Source organism: Vipera berus (assembly GCF_964194415.1).
Source record: "Vipera berus genome assembly, chromosome: 2".
Lineage (NCBI taxonomy): Eukaryota > Metazoa > Chordata > Lepidosauria > Squamata > Viperidae > Vipera > Vipera berus.
Window position 1 is genome coordinate 153,331,376 of NC_138203.1, and position 17,924 is coordinate 153,349,299.

Below are 17,924 nucleotides of genomic sequence, written 5' to 3' on the forward strand. Positions count from 1 at the left end.
TTTCAGAATTAAATCGGGCAAATTTCTATGGATGTGTTTTGAAACTACCTCCAGGTGCTTCTGATATTATCAAAGCCTTTGTGAGTCACCTGATTCTCTGAATCTCAGGTGCAGTAAGGCTTAAGTTACCAGGCCATTGAGAAGTTATAGGGACCTGGCTAGAGTGGAATGAAAGTACTTTAGAAGTGAACCCTGGATAAAATCCATACTGATAAAATAGTCTGTTTGATAAGGGAAAAGCCAAAGTAAACAGTAAAGACAACTTTCCATTTCAGAATCTTGCATATTTCTGGGGGGAAAAAAACCTTTTCAGGCTAACAATGAGATACTGTATAAAATACCTGAAATGAAAATGCTTTCGGTGATTGAAAGAAAAAAAACACACCTTAACTATTTAGAGATTTTTATTTTTCCTAATTTTTTATAAACTTCTTAACTGGCAAAGGTCTACCTGTATTTCTACAGTTGTGCTTTTTATTTTCTCCCACTAGGAATACGGTTAGATGAAAAATCAACCGATTGGATAGTCCAGTCTATAAACTCCAACTTTGATTTGCAAGTGCGTTTTCACACAGTTTCCCCCACCCCCTTACAATTCAGGTGCAGCTTCTAAAATGAATCTGTGACTCTCCTTTTCCTGATCTATTTTACATAATTTCTTAAATCCACATTTAATATACATACTATCCTATATTTGAGAGTACATCCCCTGAATCATGGGACTACTTACAAGTTAATCTAAATGGAATTGTGCTATTAGTTCATGTAAATGAAACACACTTGAGTCATGAATTTATTCCTGCTGTTGGTCCTTTGCTTTTCCTTGTGTCTCCCCATGTTGAATGTTGTTTGACAATGAGATGGGTGGCCTATCAAATTCTCACATTCTCTCTGCGTGCTGAGGTACTAATGCCACCCTATATGTAACAATGATCCTCCTATCAAGTGGCTTTTCAGAACCGAAGAGATTTTGAATTCCAAAGTAACAATCTAACTTAATCTTTCCCATCTGAGTAACAGCATACACACAATAATCAATTTGTGGATCCTAAGAAGCATTGAAAGAGAGACGCGGTGGCTCAGTGGGTTAGGACGCTGAGCTCGTCGATCAGAAGGTCGGCAGTTGGGCGGGTCGAATCCTGAGTGCCGCGTAACAGAGTGAGCGCCTGCTACTCGTCCCAGCTTCTGCCAACCTAGCAGTTCGGAAGCACGTAAAAATGCAAGTAGAAAAATAGGGACCACTACGGTGGGAAGGTAACAGCGTTCCGTGCGCCTTTGGCGTCTAGTCATGCCAGCCACATGACCACGGAGACGTCCTTGGACAAGCGCTGGCTCTTCGGCTTTGAAACAAAGATGAGCACTGGCCCCTAGAGTTGGAAACGACTAGCACACATGTGCAGGGGAACCTTTACCTTTACCTTTAAGAAGCATTGAAGCTAAAGACATTTCAGCTGTGATCCTGTGTAGGCTTCCTTGGAAGTAAAGTCTCCTTACCCAACGAGACTAATCTCCAAAAAAGGCATGTGCAGAATTTAAGGTTTTACAGGTTAAATTGCAGGCTTGCTTTTAATCAAGTTAAAGTTTTAACTTTACTTTTAAAGTTATAGTACTGAACTCCTGCTTCTGAAGTAAACTCACCAAATGAACACAAGGAAGCTTACAAAAAGGCCTGGAAGATTCTAGAATTTAAGGGGAAGGTGAGAGGATGAGCAAGGGATGCCATCTAATTGAGGCTCCAATCACAGCAGGTCTCCCAATAGTTTTGTCTTCTTGAAGCTGCTGGGATTATAAGTAGAGAAATTGATTTCACAGTGCAGGGTGCACTGTGAAAGTGACATGTAGCTTTCTGGACTTCACAACAAGCCCTTTTGTGGAATGACGAGTTCTTGAACTCTTGGCACACAGCCCAGAAGTTTCCTAATTTGGCTTTGATGAATTTGCTGAAAGGCTATTTTCAGTCCCCACAGGATCAGTCAGAAAACAGAAGCTGCCATTCATGTTCAGGTGGCGAGTTAGGAATAACTATTTCGGCCTTCCCTTGTGTTTGTGAGGGGGGCTTAAGGTGATTAAAATGGAGAAGAGTTTATGTCTTATCTTTCTTATGCTCCCAGTTTGACCTTTCTGTAATAATTATTCACAATGAAAGCTTGTCTGCAGAGTTGTGATCCAAACAAGGCTGCTGTGTTTGAGAATTCTGGATCTCCCGTCGTATGGATGTATTTTTGGAATTTGCCAGGGTGCTTTGGAAGTTATATCCCGATGTGCACACTTTTAACTGGTTGGGCTCTCCAGGAGATGCTAGTTAGTGACCATTCATTTATTCATGGTGAAATTTGTGAAGGGCATTTTCCAGGGTCTCTTCTAAATTAGGGTTACCATCCAGCATCTGCAGCTGGCCACAGGGATGTCAAAATGATGAAAAGTTCATTGGGTTTTTATGGGTTCAGACTTGTTTCATGGCAGCACAATGTTATGGTTCACATTTCATCATATTTCACTTTCCTGGGGATACTTCTAGTTATCACATACCTTCAAAAGGGCTTTCAGTGCTTTATCAGCAGCATAATAAGCAGAAATTCAACAAGAAATGCTTCTGATATTATTTTCCTTATGGGCTTTTGAGGAGGACAATTCCCACTCTCACATTTATCGGCAAAACTGCCTGTGGCTTTTTATCAGAACAGATGGAGCACAACTTTGTCAATCAATGTGCTTGAAGCTGTTACAACTTTGGTGGGTTTCTGATTTAGATCCAAGATGGCTCAAAATAACTGAAATGTTCTAAAATGCATTAGAATTATTCAGGGAAAAGTTGCATCGATAACATAAGGCAGGTGATGCATAAAAGAATTCTTGCCGTTCAGATTTCCATCCCTATATATCAATAGAGTCCAGGCATTTTCTATCTACTGCGTAGCAAAGACTGGTGGAATTCAAGCCGCTCAAGATCTGCTTGCATTTTTCCCCCTGCATCATGCAGTCATATGTACATCCATCTATCCATCATGTGTTTCCTGTCTGGGATAAGTAATGATATGCCAAGTACTAAAAAGAGCAAGACAAGAAATAAATGCATGAGCTAGGAGGAGGAAAAAAAGATACAGCTAACTGTACCTTGCAGCATCCTTCACTTATTTAGTTACAGTTATACAGCAGAGAGGAAAAAAAGGATATGTGCTCCCCTCCCCATCCCAAGAATGCTGTTAATTATTTTATTTATTAGGTTTTTATCATGCCTTTATTGCATTATAAGTATCTCAAGGCAGCGAACATACATAATAACCCTTCCTCAAATGCCTTGTAAGAGCAGGAGGAAATAGCTCCAAAGTCTTCAGTCTTCCTCAGAGCAGCCCTATTGTCTTGTCCAAGTCCCACTGACTTCAGATTTAAGTGAGATTTTTAACAGACCTTCTGAAGATGTTCTCATCAGATCTGTAGATTTAGGTTAGGTAGTCCTCAACTTACAACAGTTCATTTAGTAACCGTTCAAAGTCACAGTGGCACTGAAAAAAGTGACTTTTTACCATTTTTCACACTTATGACCGTTGCAGCATCCCATGGTCACTTGATCAAAATTCAGTCGCTTGGCAACTAACTTTTGTATTTATTCAACATTCATTACCTGTTTATTTTTAATCCTCTTGTTTTACCATATCCACTTGTGGTCAAGCTGTTTTTCAACGTTTCTGCTGTTATAGCCAAGTCTTGCTTCTATATAGCCACTTGGCAGAAGCACACACTTAAACAGTCATTTTAGCTTCTTCCAACAACCAATAAGCTCTTGCAAAAGACAGTGCTATCTACCTTTCCACTAGCACTTATTTTCTCCTTTGGAGCAAACATTGAACCAAAGCATAGACATCTACTTACGGTATTTTGTTTTTCTACCATTTATGTGGGCTCTGCAATAATTCACTCTGGTTTCCCTGTCATGTAAAAACGCCTTGATCTTTAATGCATTAATTTTCAGATGTATGTGTCTCACTGCATCACATGGTCTGCCTCACACTCACAGCAAATAATGAGGTTTCTCAACCCACCACACAACATTGTTTGCATACAAAAGTACTGAAATATTCACTTCGCCAACACACACAACTCTAGTGTCACCACAAGCATTCCTGATATATTTATATATTTGTAAATTAGAGATCGGGGTACATCATACATCCTGGCCTTACTTCCTGCTTAGCACTGAAATGTGTAAACATTGCATTGCAACAGTTACATATTTTACTTTCATCATCTTATCACTCTTACTGCATTCAACAGTCAGCTTTCAATTTCATGTTTTTACACAAGACTATACAATTCAAGCTTACACCTTACACTTTCTCTGCATCAACAAATTTGATGTAGACAATTTTCTCACATTATCTGTTGAAGAGCTAAAATCTGTTCTGTTTAGCAGCAATTCCTAACATTCTTTCCAATTTTTTTCACATCGTCACTTCTTGTACAGTTTTGATCAAAATCCCCAAGTATCTTTACCAGTCAATACCCCCATAGTTTTTGCTTCTGCTACCTTTCTTTTTGGAAGAAAGTCATTATCTTTCCCCATAGTCATTATCTTTCCCCAGAGCTCAATCTGCATACATGTTAAATACGTTTCCAGCTCCTCCTCCATAAACAATCCACACATATATTTTAAGATTTATTCAGTCCCACCAGTTAAATTTGCAGCCTTATTTTTCAATATTATCGCGTTTATTGCTTTTCAGATTTTTCCCCCACTCAGGCTCTAACATTGATAGTATTTCTTTCACTTCTATTGGTTTCTAATTCCATTCATTCTGCTAGAAATTATTTAGCTCTTTCTTCTTATCAAAATTCTTTAGTGTTTTTTTCCAGCTTGTTTTAAACTGAACCATTCTTTACTCTTTATTTACACCCTTTGCATTTCTCTGTATAGTACAATACTTTTCATTCTCATTTTTGCAGCAATCATCCCTTTCTATGCATTTCTCTTATCCACAGTTCTGACGGCACCACAATGCTGATGCGGCCCTGGCACTTTGCGATAAATAAGTGGGTTTTGGGTTGCAGCTTGAGCACTCGGTCTATAAAAGGTTCGTCATCACTATTGTAGACTGTCCCAAATGTAGGGAGTTTTTTGGAACTCAGCTTCTATTTTAGGGCTGTGACAGAGAAGAAGCAAATGCACAACCATACATACAAAAAAGAGGATATACAGATAGTCCTCGACTTACATTTGTTTAGTGATGATTTGAAGTTACAAAAAACCTGACTTACAAAACTAGTCTTCGTACTTACAACTGTTGCAGCATCCCTATGGTCAAGTGAACAAAATTCAGGGGCTCGGTAACTGGCATGTATTTATTGCAGGGTCTCAGATCCATGTGATTGCCATCTGCAATCTTTCCAACTGGTTTACGACAAGCAAAGTGAACAAGAGAAGCTGGATTTGGTTAATCACAACGTGGTTCACTTAACAACTGCTGTGATTTGCTTAACCAGTGTGGCAAAAAGTTTATAAAATTAGGAATGACTCACTTTAAAACTGCCCTGCTTAGCAATGAAAATTCTGGTGCTGATTGTGGCCGTAAACTGAGGACTGCTTGCATGACTTTTCATGTCCTTGTCCTAATTTAATTTATTTTAATTTCCAGGAAAACAATAATTGGCAAAAGATTGTCCTTATACCAAGAATATGGTATCTGATATTTATGCACACATGATATGGTAAAACTCAGGGTTCTCAAGTTACATTTTTTGAGACTGAGATTTTATTTTTAACTTTCCAAGGGCAACAGCTGTCCACGTTCTACCTATAGCTATAGGAAACTTAGTCTTTACTATGTAACAAATCTATTTGAAAAGCCGCGTGGACAGAATTTTTGGTATCCCTAACTAACCTAATATTTCTTAACACACCCTTTTGAGGCAATAAGCTGCAATCAAGCACTTTCTCTCACCTCAGTTAATTTGTTAAGATTTATATTGTTAAAGAAACCGGATGGCTGCCTGCCTCAGAACACAACTCTCGGCACCTCATAGCAACAATAACAACATAAAACTGTATAACAAAAACTAAAAACTGGTGCCTCAGTGATCCCCTTGGGATGCCCCAACAGTCAACCACAGACCCATTACTGTTCTCCACTCCATAAGTAAAGAGCCAAGTCTTGATGGCCTTCTGGAAAGTTAAATGGGGGTGGGTGGGGGGTGTGCCGGATGTTTTTCAAGATAGGCGCAGCTGCAAAAAAGGTACACTTCCAAGGTCTTGCTAGATGGCAACATTTCAGGTCCAGGACCCATAGTCTGCCTACCCTATCTAATTGGGTAGGATAGGCAGCTATTCTTAGGGAGAGGTGGTCCAGTTATGTTGTTGTTAGTTGCGAAGTCATGTCCGACCCATCGCAACCCCATGGACAATGTTCCTCCAGGCCTTCCTGTCCTCTACCATCTTCTGGAGTCCATTTAGGCTCACGCCTACTGCTTCAGTGACTCCATCCAGCCACCTCATTCTCTGTCAATGCCCTTCTTCTCTTGCCCTCAACCAGTTATATGTGTACTGAAATCACATCCAGACTCTTTAAGCTATTTGTGGCAGGGACCTGAAAAGTACCATGCATAGAAATGATCCCATCTGTGGTCCAACTGATTTTTTGTTTTTAGGGGAGGACTTCAGGGAGCCATAATAGTAAGACTGTTTTTGTTGTTGTTGCTTGAAACAAAGGACAAAATAGTATCTGTCCCCATCTTGAACAGCTTCCAAACAGTTTAGCAGCCAAGCCTTATTTCATGGCTGATAATGGAAACTATAGTGCAACCAGAATATATTATTCACTTATAGTACTATATTAATGTTTATCCAAAATTTTATATGCTTTCCCATCTTGCGAATCTAGCTGGTTTCCAGTAACACAATAAGTTACAATCAACCCCCGTACAGGTTAAAAAACAATGTATGTAACTGAGCATAGCAGAGAGCCTTTCCCCCTCATTTAGGAAGACCCACTGGGACATAAGCAGCAACTTACTGTGGGAAGGAAAATGTGTATTATTAATATAAAAATAATACCATGAGCATTGGTAAGTATACCTGCACTTTGCCATCTGCTCTGTGATTATAAAATTTTGGGTGCGTACTTCTCCTATAAAGTAGAAAGAGTTTGGGTTAGGGTTTTGGTCCCAGTGCTCATGTGTGTGTGTGTGCGTGCGCGCACACACACACACATGTATGCACATGTCTTCAAATCAGTTTTTGACCCCTGATGACTGACTGGACTAGTCCCTGCAGTTTTCTTGGCAAAATTTTTCAGAAGTGATTTGTTTTTGCTTTCTTCCCAGAGTTGAGAGTGACTGGCCCAAGGTCACCCAGCTGGCTTTGTCCCTAAGGCAGAACTAGAACTCACTGGCTCCTGCTTTCTAGCCCGGTGCTTTAACCATATGCCATACTGGGCCTTGGAGTACACTTATCAAGCCATCAAGCCTCTTTGGAGCTGCCCCGATTACCTGCTACTCTCTGGATGGGACATTTGGGCCACCCTTGTCTGGACCCAAGCAAACGCATGGCAAGGTTGCATCCTTGACTGCATCTTATGAGCTCAAGGTGCTTCCTTTCACAGGTTTTCCGGCACTTCCAATCTGTCATTCTTTGCTTCAATTTCGGGCCTGAAATCTAAGATGTTGGGGCTATCCTGTTAATAGTTAATAGCAGTAACTGAATGTTTTTATAGAGCTTCTGTCAGGTGCTCCAAGCATTCCTTCACAGGAATGCTATACCGGTAACCGTTTTTTTCTTCTTCCCTTTTTCTAATTTCTGCCCTGTAAAGGTGGGGTGGGGAGCAGAAAGCGAGATGAAGAGACCTACATTGTTCCTGGGGGATTCTTGTTAGAGGAATAATTTTTGTGGGAATTTCCGTGTTCTTGGGCCCTTTTCTATGTCTTAACAATTATGCTATTTTTGTCATTAGAAGGCAGAGTTAAAAACAAAAACAGAATTGGGAAAACAAAGTAGAAGCAGTTGGAATGGAGAGGTATTCATGTAAAAGAATTACGGAGGTGTGTAAACATCAGGGTTGCATTTCAGGTTAGTTGGGTCAAGGCTACGTCTGTTTGTGCTTTTAATCTGTAAAGGAGCATAGTGGGTGGATAATTATTTACACGGCCATGCCTGTATCCCAGAGCACCACAATACCCAAACACTTCGTGGCCAAACTGAAATCATTGACTGCCTTGGCAGAGCCAAAATAAAAAGTAGAAGTCCTAAAGATGACCCCAGTATTTGGCTGGGAGGGAGTCTGCGAATTGTTCTTATGGTTAGGAATGGAAGAAGTGCAGGACAGTTTTCACAACATGTCTTGCTTTCCATTCAGTCTGCAGATCTTCCATTGAAAGCATAATTTGGAAAGAAAAAGAAAGAAAGCTCAGCCAGAAATCTGACTGAAATACCAAAAGCCAGACTTTGTATAGGTAAAGGTAAAGGTTCCCCCGCACATGCGTGCTAGTCGTTTCCGACTCTAGGGGCCGGTGCTCATCTCCGTTTCATAGCCGAAGAGCCAGCGCTTGTCCGAGGACGTCTCCGTGGTCATGTGGCCGGCATGACTAGACGCCAAGACATAAATGTACTCTGATTTGTTGATTTCAGTATCCTCATTTAGCTGGGTAACCTGTTGTTTTTTGATTGGTGGGAACAGGGTTGAAATGACACAACTTTAATGCTTTTTGGGTAGCTGTGATCTCAGAGATCTCCTGGAATAAAGATGAGATACAGGTATAAATCAAAGGGTGCCAGGAATCAGGTGTTTTCAGATGTAGAGAGGAAAATCCCGGATCAGTAATCCATGGTCTCTGCTGTGTTTTGTACTGTGGCCACAAGTGTCAAATAGCTGCAACCACATTTGTCCCACTCCCAGTAGAATTTTGTTTTAAAATACTGATTTTCCAGTTCCTATTGGTGAAGAAAATTCTTTGTTCACTCCCAAAGATTCACTCTATATTTGTTCCTGGTCAGATGAAGAGTGAACAGCTGGATACATAATGAAGTGTGTATTTGTAATATGCAACTTCCAAAGTAAAGCATACATCTGTCAGCAAATGAACATGCAAAGAGGAAGAGTTAATTGAAACAATAGAAGCTGAACAGGTGATATTTTTAGAATCTGTTAAAACATCTTTGGGGGCATCTACCTGTTTTATTTCACATAGATCGGTGTCAAACTGCCAGCCCACGGGCTGGATGCGTCATGCCAATGCCAGCAATGGAAAAAAAAGTCATGATACGTCACAACATATCACATGACATTGTGGGTTTGACATCCCTGCCGTAGATGAAGGGATGAAAGAGTGTTGATTTAGTTGGGAAAAAGTGAAATAGAGGAATAGGAAGAATGATTGATCCTGCAGCAAAATGAAGTTACTAATTTCCTTTCATTGCAGGTAATGAGGAAATGTGTTGATTATTGGACCTGAGTCCTCCACCTGAGAGACTTTGAGTCATCTACTGGGGAAATAGGGAGTGAGCTGTTGCTTCCTGCTATAGTAATTTGTTGATTGAGGTTTCTTGTCCAGATTTGCATTTTCTATACTTCAAGTTTCAACTCTTACCCACATTCTGTGACTTCATCCAAAGTGGTGAATGTTGATTATTTTAAAATAATACATGACTCCATTGTGTATAGCCTTGCCTGAAATATAAATTCACTTCTCAAAGAATCATAGAGATGGAAAAAGTCATTGAGGCCAATCTTTGCCTTGCTCAAGCCTATGATTGAACCTGTTAGGTTAATGGGGAGTCTACACTTTTCTGGATGATAAGCATTTCCAGTTCTGTTCTCTCTTCTTAGTTTTTTGCCCGTTGAGCATCCTTTTTGAACCTGTTTTAGTTCCCTGGGTCCTCCTTAAAATATTCGTAGTAATTTTGTTAAAAATTATAATTGAAATGATAAAAAAGCTAACACAAATTAAAAAGAAGAAAAGAAAAAAAATCGAACGTGCAGAAAACACAATAGAAAAAAACAGAAAGAAAAAAATTAAAAATATAATGAAAAATTATATAAAGAATTTCCTTTCATCACAGGTATAATTTTTAGTAACTTATCAATCTCGTCTCTTATCTGTAAATAAACCCTTAAAACTTCACTGTCTTGTGAAGGAGCAACTGCCTGGAACACTTGTGGGTGATCTCAAATCCTCTCCTCCTTTGGAGAGGAATTACAAAGCGCTGGTCTATTTATCAGTTCTTCGTTCCATTGTGTTTGTCAGTTTGCCATTTCTTCTCTGGAAATCTGAGTCCTCTTTAAAATGTGATGTCCAGAGCTGGACATAGAAGTTGAGATGATATCCCACCAGTGCAAAATAATCTATACTTCTACTGATGCGGTCTAAAATTGTATTTCCCTTTCTTGTAACCGTATCACATTTTTGTTCTAGATAATTCTCAACTTAGGCCACTTAGCAACCATGCAAAGTTATGAAAGATCTGCACAGGGGTACTTATAATCTGGTTCTCATGGCCACCACCTCCTGAAGTCATGACCGCTTTTCGGGGGTTCAGCAACTAAACTGCATTTACAGCCATATGCAGCTTCTGTGGTCACCTGAAAATGTGTTTTATGATGTTTTGCCAAAAACCAGCATTTACCTTTGGTTTTTAGTAACACCAGCCCATAGCAAATAATTGGTTCACTTAATCGCCATGTTGTTCACTTAACAAATATGGATTTACTTAACAACCACAGTAAAAAAAGGCTCCATTATGGTTGTAAGTCAAGGATTACTTGTATTCAATTTATAAGCAACTACTATCCCAAGTTCCTGTAATATCTGTCATTTGATTTCTCTATATAAGTTAATTTTGTCCCTGTTGATTTTTTTAAAAGTCCATTTATCTCACCTATCCAGGTTGTTTTACATTTTTTAAGTATCCTATTCAGTTTTGTGTCACTTGCAAATTTGATAAAGATTCTTTCCATGTCCTCGTCCAAATCGTAAGCATAAATATTGAATAATTCAGAATCCAAGATTGGACCTTGCGATATCATCACTAATATCCTATTCTAGTTTAATTAAATGCTACTGACAAGAATTTTTTGCAGGGTGGCTTTTGAGCCAGTTGTAAATCCATCAACCAGTCATTCCATCTAGTCCATACTTAATTAACTATTAAATAAAAAGTTATGAAGTACTTCCTGAATGCATTGCTGAAGCAAGATATATTAATCCTAAGCATTTCCACCATCTAATACAGAAATTAAGACCTGAATCAAGCTGAACTTGTGTCTTCATGGACATGCTCATGTAGTTTTCATGGCAACGTTATAGAATTTACTTGCCTCTGTTTTTTTCCAACCTAGCCTTACAGCCCAGTGACCCTTTGTGGCCTCCCGTCCAAGTAATAGTTTGATTCGGTGTTGCTCAGCTTTCTGAGATCATTCAAGGTGATGGTGCTATCACCTTGATCAGAATATGAGGCAAGGTTAGTTTGGCAAATCTTGTCCTTGACAAATCCTTATTGACCTGTGGCAATCAACTGTTTCAATGTACTTATGTTGTTGTTAACTGCGAAGTCGTGTCCGACCCATCGCGACTCTATGGACAACGTTGCTCCAGGCCTTCCTGTCCTCTACCACAATGTACTTATAGACTGACATATTTACAGAATTATCTGCTCTGGAATCTTTCTAGTACTTATGTTATGTAGATCCCTGGATTCTTCTTCTCCCCTTTTTGAAGGTAGGAATATTTACCTTCCTCCATTTATTTCATTCTCCAGAAATTTTCAAACTTATCAGCAAGCTTCTTCAGCACCCTAGACTGTAATTCCTCTGGTCCTGGAGATTTAAGGTCATTCAGAGGAAGCAGATGTTGCCTGATAATGCTTCTGTCAATCTCAATTTTCAGTACTTGTCTTTCTTTCCACAATTGTCTGGTAAAGGATACACCTTCTCAAAGAAGATAGGGACGAATAGAATACAGAATAATAGAGTTGGAGAGGACCTTGGAGGTCTTCTAGTCCACCTCCCTGCTAAAGCAGAAGAGCTTATACAAGTGGTTGTCTAATCTTTTTAAACCCATGCTATACATGGGGCTACCTTTGAAGAGTATTCAGAAGCTTCAGTATCCAGAAGCTTCTGGACTTTGGAATGCAGTGACATGGGCAGTTTGTGCCATTTCCTTAAGAATCCCACGCTGTTTTAAGAGTCTTCTGGAAGGACATCAAGGATGGGGCCTATCTCACTTTGAAGTAGAGGAATGATATTCTACAGTAGGGGTGTCAAACTGCCGGCCCGCGGGCCGGAGCGTCACAAAGAAACTGCGCCCGTCCCATTTTCGGCAATGGAAAAAAGTTCTGATACGTCGCGTGACGTCGTGAGTTTGACATGCCTGTTCTACAGGATCGGTGCCATTACAGAAAAGGTCCATCTCCAGATGAAACTCTTTTGTGGACAGGACCCACAGCATACCTCTTCTGCAGGTTTAAAAACCTTCAGGGATGGAGCATCCACAACTTCTGAAGGCAACCTGTTCCAGTGGTTAATTGTTCTCACTGACAGAAATTTTTTCCTTAATTCTAGGAGGAATTAAATAGGATACTTTCTTTGTGATCTATTGGATTTTTCTCTTTTCTGCAGTAGCTGACATACGTATTTCCTTTAAAGATCATTTTCACCAACTCAAGCTGAACTTTCCTGAAAGCATCTCTAAAATTCTGAGCTACCTAACTTTTCCTCTCCAATCCTAGACAATACACGTGAAAAGCCTTTCTGATCAAACAATTCATCCTTCAGCCAAACACTTTTCTACCACTCATTATGAAGTACAGCCCATCCTATACCAGTGGTCCACTATAACTCTCCTGTATAACCAATCATTAGTTTGCAATGGATGACAATACCGCCCAATTTCCCAGTTTTTTAAGCTTCTATCCAAGATCTTCAGATACCATGGCAACATGTTTGCAGCTGTTCCTTGAAGTATCATTTGTCCTCACGTGGATTAGTAAAAAGAGATAATTGGAGATTATTCTGTCATTTTCCTGAGCTCTGCTCCAGGCAGACAGCACATTTCACAACCTGATGGGTCCACTTGGAAAACATTTGTTTCAAGTTACTATAGTAAAAACTTACTAACTGTTAGGACTGTTCATTCTCTTATTGAAGGAACAGCAGCATCCTCTCCACTCTTGAAGAAGTCCCCATTCTGTCTCCCGTTTCACAGTGTCTCTTTTTCCTCCTCTGAAAATCTCAGAACCATTTTCCCCCCCAGTAACGAAATGCCAGTATCAATGGGAAATGTCATAAGGGATCTATGGAACCAGTGGGTTACAAATAGTTTCCTCTCCTCTCCTTTTTTTTGTTAAAGATATTTTTTTCTTTGTGATAGTTGAAGTAAACCCATTTTCCCTAAATCTGAAAAGTGGAACTGCAGACTGAAGCAATGAGAAAGTAAATTTTAAACACCGGTGTTTAAACAATTGTGTTTTTACACAACTTCTGTCAGTGATTTGACACACCCACTCAAGAGCCCAAAGTTATAATTATATTGTCAAAATATAAGTTGATTGTGACCTGCCAAATGAATCAAAACTGATTTAGTTATGTAATATTGGTCTTATATACTGCTTTAGTTGGGTTCAGCTCTCCAATGTTCAGAGAATAGATGAGGATATGTGGATCATAGTCGACTTCCCTCTAATGTGGAGGATTTTTAGTACTCATATTCAAGCTTTTATGGACAGAGCCTTTTTTTGTAAAATGCATGCAGAGTGCAAGTAAGTGAGACTGGCTATGTTCTTTCAGAGTTCCCCATCGACTTTCCATATGCCAAGGAGATCACACCAGCCTTACTTTTGTGTGTGTGATTCCTTTGTGGAGCCATGTAGCTGATGGTGACTCACAAGATTTCAATAATCAGCTTTTCTGGCATTATTTTTTTAAAAAACATTGAAATGGCTGGGTCCTCTGACTTCTACATGTGAATCCTGTAGAATTAGAATTAGAATCAGATTGGTCTAGTGCAGGGGTAGGCAACCTTGGCTCTTTTATGACTCATGGACTTCAACTCCCAGAATTCCTGAGCCAGCTTGGCTGGCTCAGGAATTCTGGGAATTGAAGTCCATGAGTCATAAAAGAGCCGAGGTTGCCTACCCCTGGTCTAGTGGTTATGGTGCTGGCTTAGAAACCAGGAGACTGTGAGTTCTAGTCCCACCTGTGGCATGAAAATTGGCTGTGGGGCTTTGGCCCAGTCACTCTCTCTCAGCCAACCCACCTCACAGGGTTGTTGTTATGGGAAAAAACAGGAGGAGGTAGGAGTATTAGGTATATTCGCTGCCTTGAGTTATTTATAAAAATAATAAAGGGGAATATAAATAACCGGGGGTGGGGGGCGCAGTGGCTCAATGGTTAAAGATGCTGAGCTTGTGCTTACCAGCTGGAAAGCTGACAGCCTAAGTTTGAGACCCAAGCACTATGTGATGGGGTGAGTTCCCGTCCTTGCTACAGCACATGCCCAACTAGCAGTTCGGAAACTTGCAAAAGTGAGTAGCTAAATAGGTACCACTTTGGTGGGAAGGTAACAGCATTCTGTGCAGCTCTGTGCTGGCCACTTGACCATGGGAATGTTTTGGGACAACACTGGCTCCCTTGACTAAGAAATGGAGATGAGCACTGCCCCCTAGAGTCAGACAGGACTGGACAGGGGAAACCTTTACCTTTATAAATAAAATAAATAAAATAAAATCCTGCATTTCTGTGTAAGCTTGGAAGTGGCTCTTCTGGAGCTCAACCCTGGAGCCCTCCAATTCCCAGCGAAAATAGGGCCTACAAGAAGCAAAGCTTGGGCACATTTCCCAGCGTGGGTGACTTACCCAGTATTTCCAGTGGAGAATTGGGACACTTAATAGATCTGATGACAGGCTTTGAGAGGGCATTTTTAGTCAGAGTCTCTGATTCCTGTGTTTAGAGGAGGCTGCTGTTTCCAGCAATAGATTGTATGCATATTAGGAGAGCAATAATTTCCCTGTATCAGAGCGAACTCAGGTGTCCTTGCTTTGATAGGACAGAGACCCTGAACTTATGGCGAAGTCTTTGGTGGCTGGGGGAGGAGAAGTCAGTTCTTATCTCAGCCTGGGCAGAGACAAAACTGCTCTTTTTCCCCCCTCCACTGCTCAGCTCTGAGTCACGTCTGGGACTTGAATAGCGGCCCTGCAAAGGACTTGTCACTATGACAGGGGGACAAAACACAGTAGGCCTGGCTCTTAGCCCTCGCCAGCTTCCAAACCACTACTTGTCACTTCCTCCCCGCCCCCTCCAGCTCAAGCTCAGCATTGACTCAACCCCCCCCCCCAAACCCCAGGCTATCCGTGATTCTTTCTTTGTAATCCGTGTTTACATCATTGAGGCTTGCCATCCAGGGGGAAAAAAATAGGCATTTTGGCCTTAAATGCTTAGAGTTGTTCAGAATGGGGAATCCGAACAGGGATCCCAGTCTCCAAGGCTGATAAAGGAAAAGAGGGGAGGGGAACGACTGAGAGGTAGTAAACATTTCCTCCCTCCCTCTTTTCTTCCCACCCCTCTTTTTTGTACCCCCACTTCTTTGTACTGTTATCTCTTCAGGAAGTGCCTCCATATGTCTGGCAGTGGCCTCCCTCCCCGGCTGGAGCCACTGTCTGGATTAGAGAGAAGGGGGCTGCTGTGTGTGCAAAGTTGCCAGGGCTTTCTGATTCTCTGCTCTTTTGCCCATTGAGAGAGGAGGTTGCCAGCACAATGGACGAGGCCGGATGAGTCATTCATGCCTGGGAGTAAGAAATGGACTCTCAAAGGTGAGCTTCCCATATACAATACAGCATCTTCCTCCACAGTGCCAAGAGCATTCAACCTCAACTTACCAAGAAAGTGTGTGTGTGTGTGTGTGTGTGTGTGTGTGTGTGTGTGTGTGTGTTAACAAATCCTCGCCTTACGGACACAGTTGAGCCCAAAATTTCTGATGTGAAGCAAGACAGTTGTTAAGTGAGTTTTGCCCCACTTTATGACCTTACTTGCCACAGTTCTTAAGTGAATCACTGCAGTTGTTAAGTTAGCAACATGGTTGTTAAGTGAATCTGGCTTCTTTATTGACTTGCTTGTCAGAAGCAAGCAAAAGATGATCACATGACCCTGGGACACTGCAACCATCATAAATATGAGTCAGTTGCCAAGTGCCCAAATTTTGATCATATGACCATGGAGATGTGCAATAGTTGTAAGTGTGAAAAATGGTCATAAGTCACTTTTTTCAGTGCTGTAACTTTTGAACAGTCACTAAACAAATTGTTGGGGCATCAACAGAAGGGATTCAGTTGCATCATTTTGAAAACTAGTGTGTTTTCAAAATGAGTGTTACAGCTAGTCTTGCTTGCTTGACCAACTCTTGGCTGCAAGAGCAAGGCATTATTTACAACCTGGTGCACTTCACAGGATCCCTGATGCAGCTGTCTTGCTAAAGCAAGCTCTGGTAGATCTGGCTGCTGCTTGGAGGTGAGACTAACTGGAATATTTATGTATGCTGCTTTTCATGGGTTCTGTGAAAGAAAAAAGGGGGCTATTAATATGCAAAATAAAGTCCAGGCTTTCCAAGGAGGTGCCAGTTGCTATAGTGGCACCTCAAGGACTATAACATGAGAAAGGATAATGATAATTTTCATTTTCTAATAAACAAAGGCATTCTATATTTTTGCTGTAGAATGTCTTGACAGCCTTCCCTGACACTTTGTTGTTGCCTTGGCCATAAGGGTGCTAGGAACTGAGGTTAAACTCATCTGGAGGACACCACATTGTGGAAGTCAACAGTGTTAAACTAACTGAAGGCAAAAGGATATTTTAGCAGGTGCACTTTTTCTTCTCTTGTAGCACCGTTAGATACAGCTTAGATATGTTCTCCTGCATAATGGACAAATCTTTGGGGTGCCCATTTTCATTTCCGAAACACTGGGACAAGGATAAGGAACCTGTAGCCCATCAGACAATGACTCTCAGCATCCCTCACCATTGGTCATGATGGTTGGCGCTTAGGACAGTTGTAGTTCAGGGACATCAGGCGTCTTACTGCTACCCACTCCTGCCCTAAGGCAGAGGTGTCCAACCCTTATCAACCTTGCACTGAAACTTAGATGGATTTCTTTCATGAGATTATCAGCTGTGCTAATCTTCGGCAGTGCAGGGACTGTTGAATCCATTGTGTATGATTTCTTGGATTGGTTAGATGGCATTAAAATCCAAGTCAGGTCTCCTTGTGCAGGTCCTCAAAGGTTACACTCCCCACCCCCACCCCCCAGCATGCAAATTGGGTGATTGTTGTGCAGCTGCCTGACAGCCCTGGGGGTTCATTGCATTGCGATGTAGTAGAATATGCCCCACAAAATAGAAAGGAGGGATGGGGGCAAAACCCAAGAAGCCAGTGCCTCTGCAGGGGTGGGGGGATGGGGGGGTGGGTGGAGGAGAGAGTCCTTTCAGAGCAGATCCACTTCTATTTCTCCACTTCTATTTCTCCATGTAGCCTTGAGGCAAGATTTTTTATGTCTTTGCTAGGAACAGGCCTCCAGCTCCATCCACCTTCCCAAGGATAATCGACCCGTTGTTGTCCAGCCAGGACATTGCCTAAAGCAGCTTCTTCAGAACAGAGCAGTCCCATCCAAGGACAATGCAACCCCTGTGACTGTACTTCCCGCCATTTTCAGATCTGGCAGGGTTTTTTGTCTCCACACCCAAGAGGCCTGATTCTTCTGTGAACGCTTGGACCCTCTGGATGATTCATGGGGTGAAAAAGATCTGATTTATGAGAGTTGCCAGAACTGATTTTAAATGATTGAGTGGACTTTTAATCTGCCTCTCAAGCCAAATTCATCAAGCGGGATCAGTCTTCTAACTTGACTAGAGATGCATCAGAGAAGCAGTTAACCACTGAACAAGAAGTGGTGATTT

The 17,924-nt window shown here is 41.1% G+C and overlaps 1 protein-coding gene across 2 annotated transcripts in view; it reads left to right on the top strand.

The window, feature by feature from the left end:
• The window catches only part of ERBB3 (erb-b2 receptor tyrosine kinase 3), a 115,523-nt gene that overhangs the window by 26,742 nt on the left and 70,857 nt on the right, over window positions 1-17,924 (top strand). Inside the window, exon 1 of one of the 2 annotated variants that reach the window (XM_081320920.1) lies at window positions 15,728-15,787. The exons of the other annotated variant lie outside the window; for it this stretch is intronic. Within the exon in view, the coding sequence (XP_081177046.1) occupies window positions 15,757-15,787 (31 nt within the window). The 5' untranslated portion in view covers window positions 15,728-15,756. Of the gene's footprint in view, window positions 1-15,727; window positions 15,788-17,924 lie in introns of those variants that run through there. 2 annotated transcript variants of the gene reach the window in all.